The sequence below is a fragment of the Acinonyx jubatus genome, chromosome A3, assembly GCF_027475565.1.
Source record: "Acinonyx jubatus isolate Ajub_Pintada_27869175 chromosome A3, VMU_Ajub_asm_v1.0, whole genome shotgun sequence".
Taxonomy (NCBI): Eukaryota; Metazoa; Chordata; class Mammalia; order Carnivora; family Felidae; genus Acinonyx; species Acinonyx jubatus.
The window spans coordinates 57,848,118-57,864,982 of record NC_069388.1 but is presented as its reverse complement, the minus strand read 5'-3'; the positions used below and the strand labels follow the sequence as shown (position 1 = coordinate 57,864,982).

The following is a 16,865-nucleotide window of genomic DNA, read 5'->3' as shown; positions in this document are numbered from 1 at the left end:
GGGGCTGCTACCTCAGGAGCAATTGCAAACAGCTCTGGGAAGTGCCTCAGAAGTGAGAAACATGGGCGTGGACAACACCACTTCCCCAGTGGGAGATAATCTAGGGCATGAGTGATTATAAAGTTGGAGAAATCTACAGACCAAAAATTACTTCTGTGGAATGCTGGTTCTCCTAAGCTCCAGCAAGCAGTGCAAGATCAAAGTGGAATAAGGGAACAAATTCCCGTGGTGAGGGTCACAGCAGGAGAGGTCACGAATAGGAAAGACAGAGCTCTGGGCTGTGTTACCACACAATGTAGCAGCAAGTCCGTGAAACACCTTCCAGGAAACATCGCTCTGCCCTCCCTTCCCCCTCCACCTGCCCTCACCTGCTGGAAGAACCTACCTGATCCCAGTCACCTGGTCAAAGGTGGCTCTTGGTGGGGGCCAAGCTGGGGGTCCCTCTGTCTAGGAGGGGTGTGGCAGGTGTGGCTACATGCAGCTCAGAGTTGGTCACAGGTTGAAAGAGTCCAGGTCACCAGTTAGATTGTTTTTATTTTAATGTGCCTTTTGATTTTTATAAAGCATACATGCAAAAGTATGTATAAAACATACATTCAGTTTTTAAATTGACGATAAAGTGAACAGGAACATACAGGTAGCTGTCACTGAGGTGAAGAAACAGAATATAGCCAGGACCGTGGAAGCTCCTGTCTGTTCTTTTCCCATGATACCCCCACCTTCCAGCCAGAGGTGACCATCTTCCTGGCTTTTGAGATCATTGCTTTCTTGTTTTTCTTTGCAGTTCTACCAACTTGTGGTAGTTCAGTTCTGTCACTGAACACTGTAATTCAGTACTACCTTTTGTTTAACTTCATGTAGAATAGAGCCATAGGAAATGTACTCCTTTTGCTCAACATGGTTTATGAGATCCATCCATCCCACACCGTTAGTAGTGGCTGTCATGGGTTTATTTTCACTGCTGCCTAGTATTCCACTGGAGGAATGGGCTAAAATTTCTGCATCTGTTCCAGCTTGGAAGTCTTAGAAAGGGCTTTTTGTGAACACGCTGCGTGTGTTTCCTGATGGACATCTGCAAGCATCCTATAGGGACTATGTGTAGAATTGCTGGATTATAGAGTAGGTACACCCTCACCGCTACTAGGTAACACCAGGTCGCTAACAGTGGTTGCACCCATCAACCCTCCACCCGCAGAGTTGAGTTCCAAGCTCCATGCCACAGAACTTGGATTGTCGTGCTTCCTACTGTTTGCCAACCTAATGCATGAGGGCATCTCATGGACTTTTGATTTGTGTCTCTCCCCCATTGCTAATGAGATGGAGCATCTTTGCATATGTTTGTTAGCCATTTGGATTTCCTCTTTTGTGAACACGGTGCTTGTTCAGGTATTTTGCCATTTTCCTACTGGATTGTCTAGTTTGTTTCTTGTAATGATTTGTAAGCATTCTTTCCATGTTCTCAATACTCGTCCTGTGTCAGGGGTCATTTGAATTGCCTCCTACTCACTCTGCCTTAGGGATACAGGTTCGGTGAAACACACAACACCCAATACTGGACCCGTGAACTCAATAGCTGTTTAAGTCACATATGTTTACAACCTGGAGGGCGAGGACGCACGGCCACACGGGGCCGCGCTCTGGAACAGTGAACCAGCAGGGGCTGTGAGAAGCAGGCTTCATAGTAACAAGGGGGTGAGGTACTCCCTGATCCCCACAGGAGTGAGACTGGCTTGTTTGAATAATTCCACAGGCTGGCAGGGAACTAAGCCCTCTAGTCAGGGATGAGCAGGAACTGTGCCTGTCCCCCTTGATAAGGAGCACTGTTTAGCTAGGGGACCTTATCCATGGAGCCAGAGTGTGATGGAGAACTTTCAGTTGTGCAAAATCGAGGCCCTCCCGATTTTGCCAGGTGACGAGGCGGCAGTTAACACTGAACCTTAATTTTAGGACTTAACACCATGGTGTGTGTGTTGCAAACATATTCTCTCATTTTGTGGCTTACCTTTCCCTCTCTCAGTTCTTTTCATGAATAGAGATTCTTCATAATTGGTACCTTTTATACCCTAATTAATTCTTCACTACTCTAAGGTCAAAGCCACTTTCAGTGCTGTCTTCTGAAAGCATTACTGTTTGGCCATCAGTTTGATTCCGAATCTAAATTGCATCAAAGCATATCGACTATGCTTCCAGCTTCCTGGCCCCTTAGGGAGATCAAGGGACTGACTGCTTCCCTGAGCTCATTCCTGCCTCTTCGCAGTATGAAGCTTCTCCAGGACTTCCCACAATTGCCCTTTGCAATTGTGGCCAACACGTCTCCAGCCAGAACTGCCAGGGCCCGTTTGGGACATTGCTGGACAGAGTGTCCACCCAGCTCATTTCCAACTCAGCTGGCCACCCTCTGTGTGCTCCCTGTGCAGGCTCTCACTTAACTTTGCTGGGTAGGACTAATCTGGTGCTGCTGGTTTGTAGGGGGAGAGGAAAATGCCTCACTGCCTCCCGAAGCGCTTCCAGATCATCCCCAGGCCCCCATGGGGCCCCAGGAAGAAACATGGGAGATATGCAATTTGGAATTTAGGAATAGGCATTCGTATTGAAAGTATTCTTGGTAAAGATTCTTGATAAAGCAGCCAAGGACATCCCAGTAAGTTGAGAATGAGAACCTTCCACCTCCAACAGGTAAATGATGTTCTAGACACTGTGATTCAGCTATGAAGATAGCTGCAGATGGCAAATGCCCTCCCTTGTCTCTGTAATTGCTGTCATTTTAATAAGCAGAGCTCAGCTCATTCAAGGGACAGTTCAATTGCATATATAATTTACTCTCCGGTAAGCATTAGGGTTTAAATTTTCAAATTATCATTGTTTGTGTTGGTTGTCATGTTGAAATGGCATAATAGTAATATAACAGTGAAGAGAGAAAGAGCTTGCTCTGTGCCAAGCACAGCTCTGAGCCCTTTTCGTGCGTGTATTGACTCATAATCCTCACAGCCTCCCCCCTCCCACCAATCTCCATCCAGGGTTCACCTTTATTCTATGCAGAACTTGTAGCCTGAGGTGCCCCCACAGCCCTGTGACCTGCCAACTGCCTTCCACAGGAGCAACAAGGTCAGGTAACCCTGTAACCCTGCTCTCTGTCATACATCAGGGGAAGGGGTTTCCACCTGGTTCTCCAAGAAAAGGCCATGGAGTGACTTCGTCATCATTTTCTTGTATCTGAAATGTCTTTAAGAAGAAAGAATACTGTTGTCTTTGAGCATTAGTCAGCATCTAAAAAACTAAAGGGAATGCGCTTACAATAAATTCAAGAACATCAGAAGGAACTTGGAGAAAGCCTGAATGAGAAAATGATAGCACAGGCTAGTGAAGGGTTTGCAGAGTCTTTGCCAATAGAGATCAAGCCAAGCCAGGGTGCAATGGAGCTGGGAGTCCCTTCCTTTCCTCCTCCTGTCCTTCATCAGCCACCAAGTTGGTATCTCCCTTCCTCACAGCCTCTAGAATGCTGGCTGCAAGAGGGAAGGGGCTTGCCTTCGTTGTGTTTCTTCCCAGTGCCAAAGGCAGTGGCTGGCAGGCACACAGTAGCCCTCAGTGTTGGGTGGATTATGCTGTTGAATGACCTGTTTGGACTCTCCCTTCTCCTGTGCATTACATCTCCCCATTCCCTGTGCCTACTCAGACTCTGACCATCTCTAGCCTGGTTTCCTGTGCTCCCTCCCTCCTCAGACTAGAAACCTTAAGGGATTTCTTTAAAGCACTGGTACAGTGCCTTCCTCTAGGCCCTCAGTGGGTTCCATCTCCCCATCCCAGGCACACAGGACAGGGCACTCTCTCTTCTGCAACCTTCTTTGCTCTGGCCTCACTTCCCTTTGCAACCCCTGCCTCCATTGCTCTCCTCCCTCCCCTGTGATGTTTCTGTGCATGCTGTGCCCCCTGCCCAGAGCACCCTGGCTGCCCTGAAGATGCCATCTTGTCCCCCAGATCCCACTCAAGGATCTCTGCCTGTGGGAATTGTTCCCTGAAAGCCTCTCGGTCCTTGTGATTGGATTCAGCACACCATGCTCAGTGTTCTAGGGGTGTCTTGTTTTTACTCCTTTTACTTCTTTCAGCTAGTTAATGCATTTTTTTTTCCTAAGGCCAAGCACCATTAGATGTCAGGCATATCAAGATGAAGGCAGACAGGACCCCTACTCTCCTGGGGCTCCTGTTGGATGGGGCAGGCAGAGGATACACATCAGCATGTGAATGAACAAGAAAACTTCAAGAACTTTCTTAAAGGGTTATTAAACACTTAATCACACTGAGCATCCATTGAGTGATTGCTCTGTGCCCTTTGACCAGTAGCTCCTGGCTTCCTTCTCTTTTGGTTGAGCAAAGCGCAGCCCTGAGGGGGTAGGGCCAGCTTTCAGTCCCAACCTCTAGGGTTCTCCCCACCTTGTCGTGACACAGGCCAGTGTGGTCTAGGCAGACTTGCCCTTCACCAGCGGTTTCAATATGGCGCACAGTAAGGGGCTTCAGAGGCCAGAGCCACAGCAGTCAGGGTGGCATTTATGCATGCATTCTCAGAAGCAGTGCCTTCAAAGCAGGGACCTAAAGGATGCACAAAAGTTAGCCAGACAAAAGGAGCAGTGCACGATGTCCCAGCCTCAGGGTGCAGCATGGGGAAGAGCAAACCTGGTAGACTGGAAAGAAGGAAGTTTAGAGGGTGGGTAATACGCAGCCTCAGAAGTGAATGGGGAGGTTCAGACTTTGTCATGGGAGCATTTGGAAGCTGACTGACAGTATTTGATTTGTTTTGTATTGTTTTGTTTTGTCTTTAAGTAAGCTCTGCACCCAACATGGGGCTCAAACTCACAGCCCTGAGATCAAGAGTCACATGCTGTACGGCTTGAGCCAGCCAGGTGCCCTGCCGCTAGATCGATTTAAGCAAGGGGGTGACCTGATCTGATGATACAAGGCTCCTTCTGGCTGCTGATGGAGAATAAGTTGGACAGGAACAAAAGTTGATGTGGGAAGACTAGTTTGGTCAGTTCATTCCCCAGATAAGAGATGATGGTGATCTAGACTGGGGGTTGAGGCCATGGAAATAAAGAGAAGTGAGGAGATCTGAGAGAATTTGAGGGAGGAACGTCTCACAGCACTTGAACATCATTTGGATGTGAAGATGAGGGTGAGAAGGGGAGACGTTGAGAATGCCACCAGGGTGTCTAGGACGGGCAAGTGACCAATTGGCAATACCGGGCATCGGGACATTGAGCTCGAGGGAAGAGGAGATATGGGTGCAAAAGAATGAGGACATTAGGTATGCATGTGAATCTCAGCTTCTCAGGGGCACACAACAGAGAGTTGCCTGGATATACAAATTTAAGAGTGTTTGCAGGTCGTGTTTCAAAAATGTATGAAAGCATGAGTTTATCGAGGGAGACTAAGGCAGCAAGAGACGTGCCTGTCTTCTCTCTCTTTCTCCTCTGTGAGCTTCCACCTGCACTAGCCACTATGGGAACCACTAGCCACATGTGGCTATTTAAATTCCAATTAAAATCATTAAAATTAAATACAATTAAAAATTCAGTCTTCAGTCCTACCAGCCACATTTCAGTGTTCATAGCCACGTAGCTGGTGGCTCTTGTAAGAGACAGCGCACATTATAGACCATTTCCATCTTCACAGACAGTTGTATTGGACAATGCTATATCTAGATTCTACATCGTATTCATTTTGTATGCGCAGTGCCCAAGCACTCAGAAAAAAAGTGCAGTTCCTTCGATTGGAGGGATCTTAAGAAGTAAGCAGGCGTTCGGAAATGGGGGTCAGAAAAGGAACCCCACACATTCTTTACAACCCTTCACACGAGTGACAGGGCTCACACGGGGGCCCCAGCCAGAACACAGGAGTGCTGGTAGGTGGGGCTCCTCCAGGAAGAGTGGGACTGTCTGCATATTTGTCTAATTTAACTCTTACTTTTCTCGTGGGCCCTTGGGCAATACCATAGCACATTTGCATTGGAACAAGTGACACGTTCTAGATTATAATCCAGGATTACAGAGTGATGGAACTGAGAGTCTTTGTGGAAAATCAGATCTTGGACTTTTCATTTCAGAGATCAGTTCTAAATGGTCCTGAATGTCCAGGTTTTGGTTTTGCTTTTGTTTTTCATCTTCGTTGAGTGTGTACCTTTGTTCTTTATTTTCTTTTTCAGTCAGATGTCATGGATCAGAATTTGTTAAATTTTCTTCCAGAACAAGAACATTCAGAAGTTTATAAAATGCTCTCTTCCCATATGCTTGTGACAGATTCCCCCTCCCCAGAATACTTAAAATGTAAGTTTACCTTTACTGGTTTTACAAGATACAAAGATAAGAATTTTACTTTGGAAAGGAGGTTAGCATGAATTAAGAGAGGGAGAACTAATTTTAAGAACAGCTTTCCTTGTGACTCAGAGTATTTCCAAAGTCCTTAGAGGTATATTTTATTTGAAATTTAAAGCTAAAACTAGAGTTTTATGTAGTAGTAGTATGTAGTAGAATCATATGACATTTAGCTTCTCTGTGGAAAATTTGAAAGCATGGTGCTTAAGAATAAGAATTCATTTTGCCTGTAATACAAGTTCTTTTTTTTTTTTTAACATGAGAGTCTTTTGGTAATCAACACTGCAAAAAATCAGGGAACAGTCGACTTGCTTATTTTAGAGGGCACTGTAAAGCTAGATGTATATAATAACCAAGTATCCAACTGAAAACTGAATAATTAGGTCAAAACGCTAAATTCTCCTCTCCCGAGGCTGTCATCTGGTTATTTCTATACGTTTCCAGTTTTTATGGAATTTTAAAGTTTTTCTCAAAATTGGCAACCTGGATGGAAAGGGCGGCCTCAGTGCCTGCTGAACCATGTACGTTGATGGAGGTAACGCAAGTGCCTCGTGCTTGTTCAAGCCTTAGTCCATTTTCCATGAATAATTTGTCCTGTTGTATATCTGATTTTACTTCAAAGCATTGTGAAAAGATTAAATTAAAGAGAGCAGCTCTATATGAGCAGCTTTATTTTAATACACCATATGAAAACAACCAGAACTAATCAATGCCGACATAAGCAACCACAGACATCTGGGAGCAAATTAAGACTAATTGGGCCCAAGTACAGAATGCAAAAATATCCATATAGACTATGGGGGAAAACCCCCTATTCTGCAAAGGTTATAAAACCATGTCCAAAAGTCAGTCATAACGAGAGAAATGTCCTGGCCATTTATAGACTAAAGCCCATGAGTTACACAAAGATAAACTTGTTTAGTCTAGAATCTGTGTCATATTCATGTTCCTTTTTCTTTTTTTCCTTTAACGGCCCAGCTGACAACGATTTAGAGTTTTATTGCCATCTTCTCAGAGGCAGCTTGAACCCAAAGGAATTTCCAACTTATGAATACATAAAATTTGTAGGAAATTTTCGCTCTTACAACAATGGTAAGCTTTAATTGTCATATAATTGCGACAGTGTCTTTTATCATGCAAACGTGCACACGGGGGCATAAGAATCCCTGAGGGAGGAGGAGTGAGAATACGTGCTTTTCATATTTGCATTTGGATTTTCATGTTCCCAAGATGCATTTTGTGCTCGTAAATGCTGTCTCCCGTGTGAGAAGAACGTACTCCCACACTTGTTTATGCCGGTGCACAAAGTCCCACTGAAATGCACTTTATTCATGTATTTATTTTCAGGCTGATGGAATAGTTCTGTACTGTGGGAAACAGCTTCTAGTTAATAAAGAACAGGCTCAGCCTACACACAGCCAAACAGGGCTTCACTGTGACATGAAGATCCATAACCTTGGTTTTTGCATCTTTAGTCTCCTTTTTCCAGAACCTGCTGTGAGCATGTTCTCATGGGTCTGGCACATAGGTCTTCTGCTCACTCTGACCCTAATGCACAGAAAGTGGCCGTTTTATGAGGAGCCAGAAAAATCCACATTTGGATGGATTATGAAGCAGATTAGCCAAGTGTAAAATCTTACTCTCTGAAATTATCTAGATAACTAATGGTCCAAGCTCTGGTTGTACCTCTAAACTAGACTGACACCCTCAGTTTCCCTTTTGACCCTGGGAAAATGGGAAGGCAGGCCTGGTGGTGGAAATTCCGAAGTACAGTCCCCAGCCCACAGCCCCACTGTGGAGCCCAGCACAGAAAGGCCTGCCTTTTGTTTGCTTCACTCCTCAAACCTCAACACAAAACAAACCACTTTGAATGATCTGACATTTCATAAAACCACAAAGATGGGAAAAACAGAAGGAAGAGTTGACAGGGATGGGAGAGAGAGAGGGAAGGAAAGGAGAAAAATACCAAAGGAAAAGAGACAGGAAGATGAGGCACAGAAATGATGGGTGGGCAGGTGGAGACACCAGGGAGTTGATGGCTCCCTGCTTGGGCAGCCTCTGGACCCATGATGGAGTCCATTTACCCACCAAATTAGACCCAGAGTTTCCGTTAGAATCTGCCAACATAATGGCCCCGAGTCCTAATGCTGAAGCTAACCAGGATCTTTCCTTCCCCCTCAAACAATCTTCTGTTGTATGTTGTTTGCATAAATATACATACTTTGTCTAAAAGCCTGAACTAGATGCTAAACACTTTGGTCCTGCCAAAGTGATTTTCAAGCCTAACGTTCAGGGCCCGTGCCTGGATGATGGGCTCCTTGGCTAACTTGGGGCCCTTTGGGAACCTACCCAAACAGGGTTCCTAAGTGGTTGGAAGTGAAGACAGGTCAGCTTTCACAAGTGGGGCCCTAAATCTGGGTCAAACAGGATAAAGCCAAAGCCTGACCATGCCTAACCCGACTCATCTGAAAGGCTTTCCTAAACCTCAAGAGATGAATGTTTTATGAACCACACAAGTAAATGGTAGCTGGTTGGGCTGCCTAGCTCAAGAAATTGACCTATGAGACGCCTGGTAGAACACCCAGCATGATGCCAGGCCTGGTGCAGAGTTCACTGGGTGAGGCACCTTGTCAAAATGAAGATTCTAGTTCAGGAGATCTGAGGGTGGGGCTGGGATTGTACAATTGGAAAGAACCTTGGGGCTCTGATGAAAGGGGTCATGGACTTTGAGAAACACTACCCTATTGTGATACTAAATGCCATTCCATAGGAATCGTAATGGTACTCCTCACGTTAATGGTGCTCCTTCCTACAGCTTTATTCTTGAATTAATATAAGCACTGGTTTGCAATTTGCTTAAAATGTGTGCTGTGGCCATCATGCCAGCTGCTGGAATAGCAGAACATCCCATGTGTCTGCGTGCGAGGAAGGGGAAGGCACCCTGGCCCCCCGGAGTGCCAAGACTGTGGAAATTCTGGGATGCTGCTCCCACGTGTCTCCATGACAACGGCGCACCGCTTAATTAAGGAACCGACCTGTGATTGGCTGCCGAGCTGCAGTCCCATCCTTTGTTCATTTACATTTCCACAACTCTCCCTTACTATGCTGCTGAATATCACTTTGAAGCTTCCTGTCGCTTATCACATTTTAAAGGGTTTCAAGGAAAGAGGCAGACTTCATTGTGAATACCTGGGGTTTTTTTTCCTAACCAGCAAAGCTTTATTTTCACTTCACGTTGAGACAGTGTTTGTTTGCCTGAAAGAATATGTGGAAATTATGTGTGATTTTTTTTCTTTTTTTTTGGAAACTGTTACTGCTATAAACACACAGTATCGAAAAGTGGAAAATTTAAAGCCAAGAGTGCCAGAGTGTCTTTCCAGAGCCTGTTGAACAAACCAGAGTTAGGGGGGCTTTCCTGAGGCAAGAGTCTCCAAATGTAATTGTGGAAAACCTGAAATATCATTCTCACTTGGATGAAAATAGACCACAACAAATGTCAGAGGGAAATGAATTTCTAAGATGGAACCCTATGAAATCACCAACATTCAATTATTTTTCACCTATAAAACAGAGTTTAACATACTGTAAGAAATACTTCAAATTTGATTTTGTAGGTTTACTTCTTAATAAACATTGGACAATGGGTTAATCAAAATAGCTCACCTTAGGAGTGCTTCCTAACTCCCAGGTCCTGGGCCCAGTCTTTGCATTGATAATCTCATTGAATCCTCTCGCCAACCTTATAAGTGGTACCATTGGCATCGTCGCATCTTAACAGAGAAGGAAACTGATGCACATAAGAATCAGAAGTGCACATTCTAACCCTGAACTCCTACCCTTAACCCCAGTGCTTTGCTATGTTGCAAAGCAAATCTACGTTGAAATTAAACATGTAGATGCAGCACACAGGCCTGTCCCTGCCACTGGGCATGCTGTTGGGACATGATGTCCGTCCCTATGCACATCAGATGTCCCGCACCCGTGAACCACGCTGTTTTAAGGATACCCAAGATTTGTTTGAAAACAAATGGGTTTATGCTCACAGATCTCTAAAAATGGGCACAAGACACTGTGGAGGCCACACGGGGAAGCACCAGGGTAGGTCAAGAGGCAGGGCGAGTAGGAGATGTGGGCAGGAGCCTCCTAGTGTGGTTTCTGTAGAAAAGATTGAGTGAGGCAGCATAAACAGACTTCAGTTTGGTGGGTTTGAATAATTTTAGTAGGCTCTTGGGTAGAGGGGTTTGTCTCTAGTTCTCAGGGACCTGAGTGATTAGGGCAAGTGGATAGTAGCCCAGAGTGTCAGAGCCCCATAAAGGATATGGTTGGGCTGTGAGCTCTAGATTGATTGGTTTGCCTATGAAAGGTGCACTGGAAGGTGAGTCATACCCTATTTCTAGGAATTGACCAACCCTGAAAGCAGCAGTTTCTCCAAGGTCAGCAAGGCCCCAAATGTCAAAGCACCAAATACAGAGAGTACAAAATGTGGTTTGTACACAAGCCACCCCATGCAACTTCCCTGAGTCCCCAGGCATGGCACACCTTTCAAAGCAATATGTGTAGAAGAAAAATGACTATGAACATTGCTTTTATTTTAATAAAATCCCTGTGCGCACTTCAAAGAACTATGTAGGAAACCCTACCCTGGTCCGTTATCAGGAAAAGTCCTATCATTTCTGTAGGGCTGCTGAGTTTATGGAGCATTGCCTGGCACATTCTCTTTTGATACCTGTCAGGAAAATACAAGGCTCTCGTTTTTATCAATAATGGAGTGGAAAGGATGGTGACATTTACTGATCTGTGAGCTCTTTGCACCCCTTCCTGGGCCTATGCAATCCATGCCTGGTATATAAGTAAGGCTCAACAAAAGTACGTTGGCCTAGACTGAGGCTCAGAGATCTTAGCCCTGGACGTACAGGTGGTAGGGGACAGAGGTCCAGCTCAGACCTGACTTTTGACTCACAGGGAAATGAGGCTTTTCCAAAACTGAGAGCTAATAATAGAGCTCTCCTTCACTGACCCCAAAGCCCACCCCAGAGATGGAGGGGTGGCTTCCAGGAGGGTTCCCACTACTTCTTTGGCCTTTAATCCGATGCAAAGATTAAATCCACTGTGGTATGTGCTGGGTAGACTGGCACATGTATAACTTATGGTGATTTGTGAATTGTGTGCACTGGAAGGTCACTGACCAGTGCATGGTCAGTGTATGGTCATCTTTGGCCTCCATTCTGTCCCCATTCTGTGTCCCCCACCCCCATCAAGTTCCTTCCCCACCTGGACTCCCTGGGTGCTCCCTGATGTCCTTATCCAGGCCCCTCACCCAGGTACCCCTGCCAGTAGTGTTTCTGACACACTCTCTTCCCTGCCTCTTGTTCATCTGATCAACCAATTTGCCTTGAGCCTGATAGAGGTGCGGGCTGTGACTCAAAATTCACATCTGTAAGTACCCTTGGGCCTTAAGCCAAAGGGCCCAAAGGGGAACATGTAGGCTTCAGGGCATGGAAGACAGGTGACATTGATCCAGAGAGGGCTTTTGGTGACCTTTAAATCCCATAGATGAAGACCCTCATCTGCTTGCCTGCTAACTCAGATAACTTCATCTGGGTCTGTCACCAGTATAAGTAGGTCGAGTTAGGAATTTGGGGTGTGGGGAGGCACAAAAGCCCCTTTGCCCTTGTTAATGAGATTAAACCCTCCAGTGGGACATTTCCGGATTCAGCAGCTGATTGTGCCATCTTACCCCTTTACCTCTGTACCCCACTCCATGCACCATGGCTGCACAGACACAGCAACCATCGCCTAAATACTTCCACCAAATGGAATTTTCCTCTGCTTTAGTATTTGCACATCTCGGTCACTCCTTCGGACTTCATCATTTGGTACAGATGTTCTGGGGTTGGGGTGGGGAGGAGGTGAAGATGGGACTTCACATCTTTAACCTAGATTTTTAATAAACGTGAAGAAGTATGTGTCAGGAAATGGAACAAGAAAGTAGCTTTCCTAGAACTGTTTCACTTCAGGACAGTTTCTAACCAAGTCTGTGAAGAGCTTCCTGAGGGAATCTGAGCTGGAATACGGAACCACATGTCTCCTCCTCTTCCCATAAAAAGCCTACTGTCTGATTTTGGCCATGTGGCCAGGAGCACCAGAAATCACCACTGATGGCAACAGTCCCTGGTCTACCTCTGCTCTGCACATCATTTCCAGAAGAGGGGTGAAATGAAATTACTTTATTCGGGGCTATGTTTGTCCCATAACAGATGTTTAAAAATACCTCCAACAAATACACCCTTCCATCTTTTTTCCTTGTCCAGTTAAATAGAGGAGCCCCTGGGGCCTCTCCCAACCCCCCACCCAAGTCTCACAGCCCTGCCCACCACTCTTACTGGAGAAGAATCAGCCACGTGATTTTAAAAGATGTAATGAACAGTCTTTGCTTTCAGGGGTCCTAGTAAACAGGTTCCAGTTCCTGAAAGATAAGTTCATGCCAGGAAGAAGGCAATCCTCTATTTAAGCCCTTGCTTCTCCCCCAGACTTGGATTTAAATGTGCATCTGACTGAAATCCAGAAAGCAGTATTTCAAAAGTTGTTGGTGTGGTTCCAAATAGGTCACCCTCAGCAAACATTCCACTCTGGGCTTTCCAGAAACCACACACCAGAGTATAAAAGTTTCCCTGCCCTCATTTTACCTATTCGCCTCTAACCACACAACCAGATTTGAAATACTGGCAGAAATGGAGGCTTTTTAGCTTATAACACTTGACTCCGTATGTTCCGTGGGATTTCTGTAGGTTGCCTCATTTTATGGCTTTAGGGGTTTTGTTTTTTGTTTTCCTGAGCTGAATTGAGATTTCTCAGTTAGGGGAACAAATCCACTCCCACCAGATCTCACTGAGAATGGAGATGTGAGTTTAGCACAGGAAGGACAGCCTCGGGGAAGGAATGTCTCATCTATCTGTCACAGGCCCCCAAGAGCAAGAAGCAGAGTGTCCCCCCCCCCCCCAACATGGAAGTACCACATCTTTCTCCAGCAGAGGCCGTTGCTGCCAGATTAGATTGTGGAGGAAATAAGAATGCAATAAAGAACAAGGTGTTACCCAAGGTCATTGTCTTGCTTGAGCATCTAGAGCCCATATTAAAATGGAGCAGTGAGGAATGGTCACACAAACACATCTTCCTGCTTGTTCCAGCCTGGGAGCAGGCACTTCCGTAGAGGTTGTCCAGGAATTGTGACAAAAAATGTGCACAAGACATCCAGATGGAGGACAGGGGGCAACATCCTGTACGAAGTCCACTTTCCTTAGGGGGAAAATCAGCTGGCCCTGTCCACAACAACTGTCTGGTGGATATCTTATCAATGCCATTACAACCTCCTGCCCCCCCAAATACTCATTTTTATTAACAAACACCAAGGAAAAGAAGAAATATTTAACTGAGACGTATATTTTCCCATCTGAGTAATTTTTTCAATCTCGCAAATTGCAAACCCTTAGCCTTCTTGTGTGGCTCTCAGCCTGTCTCCAGCCTCGTTCATTCTTATGCCAAACAGAACTGGCAAAAAGAAAGCAAAGAACCACGCCTTACCCCAGCTAGTTAGGTGGTGCTCTGAGCCAGAAACCGGGGCAGGATTATTTTGCTGCTGCTGTCCTAAGAACCGAGTAACCTGGCTATTCAGAACACATCGGGTAAAGCATACCGTACTGCTAAGAGAAAAAGGAAGCCTCTGAAAATAGTGCTTAATTAGAGGGAGAGGATTTCTCGTGAATGTTCAGGAAATCACTTTTTCCTTAACATTCTGACACTGTAACCCAGACGTTTTGGACAGTTATCATAAATGAGATTTGAGAACGTTTTTCTTCTCTCAGCAAGCCTCCTCACTGATTGTTTCATGTCTTCCTGAACACCTTTCGGCTTTGATTTTTGTTTGTTCCAAGAAGTGCTGAGAAAGCTATTTGTCACTCCTTGCGGACTATTAGTGTGCTTTCCTACAGCTGTTGCAACTAATTTATCATAAGCAGGCCATCTCTGATCAGAATACTTAATTGTTTAGGCCTGGTGACTGAACCAGTACTGAGGAACCATAGGTACATCTTTTTCCATTTCTTTCTACTCCTTTGCTATTAGCTAATGTTCACTATCCCCACCTCTGCTTCTTCCTCATTCTTTCCCACCCCTTTGCAAACATGTCTCATGCCACTGGAGACTTCCCTGCCCTTTCAGACATCCTTGTCTTCTTTCCATGACTGACTTGAGAGGTCACCTTTGAGATGGAAGCCAACCCCAGACACCAGGAGAGACAGACTTTAATCACTCTTATTCTCTGGAGAACCTCAGGGCTCTCTTGTGTTCAGAATCCCTAGAGTGCAAGCCCAAGGCAGAATTCTTCCAGGGTCTCTAAAATTTGAAATTGTGATGAAAGGTTCAGGAGCAAAGAAGGGCTTGATCACCCCCATGGACTGTTTTAATAGGAAGGCTAAACACAGAGCACCATCTTGCATGTTTCTGAGCTTGAGACCCATATGGGCACTTGTGTTGTTTTCACCGAGTGGCAACTGCGATATACTGATTTGCAGCAGACCTTGCCCAGATCCTTCTGACCAGTGTAAATGCACCAGTAGGGCAGTGAGCCAGCCCAAGTGCCGGTGGGACCCTGGACCATGCTCTGTAGGCACCCTCCCACAGCAACCCAGCCCCCAGCAGCACCAGGCTGGGCTGCAGAAAGGGAGCCCCCGGTGGGGTCTCGAGGCCTGTGTGTTTGTTGCAGGCTGGGATCAGAAGGTCTCTTCCCCAGCTAGATCTTAAGCTGTAGTTTTAGGGGTGAGATGGGAGGTCCTCTCATCAGAGACACATTCAGTAAACACATGTTGAGCGCCTGCTGTGTACAAGATGCCTGCTCAGTGTGGGAAACAGGGAACTACCAGATCCAGTTCCTACCACGGGGAAACCTGTCTCTTTAGCTTTGGGCAAGAGTAAGATCAATTTCAAGTAAGATGACCCTCAGGGCAAAAAATGTAGCAAGAAATCATTGCTTTTATCTGTGGCATGAATGCTGTGCGTGTGTGCGTGTTGTAGTGGTGGAAGAAAGAAGTGGGAAAGCAGGCAGAGATCTGATAAATAGGGCTGCGTCTGCATCAACTGGTTAATTCTTCCGAGAGGCTCAGGAAGCCAGTTGTAATTAGATATGTTTTTTCTATTACTTAAATTGAAACAACTAATTAAATCCTTAATTAATGTTTATTAACTACCTTGGGATAAGAAGTGCCAGAGAAGTTATTCTAAGTGCTAAATATTACTCTGAAGTCCCAGGGAGCAGTTTGCTCATGTGTTGACTCTGGAATCTGTGAGGAGGCTCATGCTGTGAATAAAAGTCATTTGAATCGCGGTTGGCAAAATGTTTAAAGTATCTTCTTCCCCTTGACTTCCCCCAAGGTTATCCCCTTGGCCTCTGTTACAACTTTCATCCTTGATTCACCTTCACCTTTGATCAAGCCCTCAGCTGCTTAAGGTTTTGGGGGAGAAAGCTCGTTTAGAAGAGGAGTTTGCTTGGTTCTGGGCCCCTCTGTAAAGTATCTAGCTTATCAAGTGCAGGCTATAAGCAATAATGAAATTTCCCCTGTGGGGTGCATTTTCATCTTTAAAACCTTAGAAGTTATAAAAGGAGTGATACACAACTGCATTGGGAGGCAGCCAGGCCAGCAGTAAGCTCTGCGGAACATTCACATAATTTCCGTGGTCTCTGCCCCTTGAAGAAATTATTAGGGGCTGGTGTTTCACCCCCCCACGCTCCTTCTGTCTCCCTGTCTTCCTCATGGTAAATCACCAAGGAAGGCACTTACTGACAGAATACATTAATTTGGTAGCCAGAAGGATCATTCCAGCAAGGCGCATGGTTTAGAAACAAATGAGAGAGACTTTCTCTAGAAATTTCCAGGAAGTCCTTTTGGAAGTTTGCTTCGAAGGCCTAGGTTTTCTGAAAGAGTAGGGAGAATTTTATTAGGTCTTTATTTGGCAGTCGATGTCTCTTAGATTCATGCAGAGGGGGTATTTCACATCTGGGAGATTTTTTCATGTCTTTTTTCATTATGCAGATGTTCACATCTGCAGACCCTTCCCTTATGGGATTGCCTTCTCTCCCCTCAGTGAGTCCCTTGGCTCACCCTCCACATTAATCTACAATGGACTAAGCCAACTAATGACAGCTGTAAACTCCTCAGGGACCACTGTTTTCTACTTTGCCCCTTTATATTCATGTTTGGAAACATTTATATTAATATTTATGTGAATCAATTCAGAGAATATGTTTGGTAAAATGAATTTATTCATGTTAGTGGATAGAAGACCACATTATAGAATCACTTAGAAACCTACGAACATATAAAACAAAAATTATTGGAAAGCTAAAATCCAAAGAAAGTCTTGCAGATTTCATTTTAGAACGCATTTCATTTTCTGTTGCTTTATATGTTCTCAAATTGGAAAACACAACTATGTTTAAGTCTACAAGTT

At 45.2% G+C, this 16,865-nt stretch overlaps 2 protein-coding genes across 9 annotated transcripts in view; both read left to right on the top strand.

Annotated features, from left to right (window-relative positions):
* RPL31 (ribosomal protein L31) overlaps positions 1-16,865 on the top strand; it is a 188,142-nt gene that overhangs the window by 125,935 nt on the left and 45,342 nt on the right. The window lies entirely within an intron of this gene.
* Positions 1-16,865, top strand: part of NPAS2 (neuronal PAS domain protein 2) — a 158,373-nt gene that overhangs the window by 109,602 nt on the left and 31,906 nt on the right. For all 8 annotated transcript variants that reach the window (XM_053200445.1, XM_053200444.1, XM_053200443.1 and 5 more), the window contains 2 exons: positions 6,194-6,314; positions 7,341-7,454. In XM_053200445.1, coding sequence (XP_053056420.1) covers positions 6,194-6,314; positions 7,341-7,454 — 235 coding nt within the window. The remainder of the gene's footprint in view (positions 1-6,193; positions 6,315-7,340; positions 7,455-16,865) is intronic.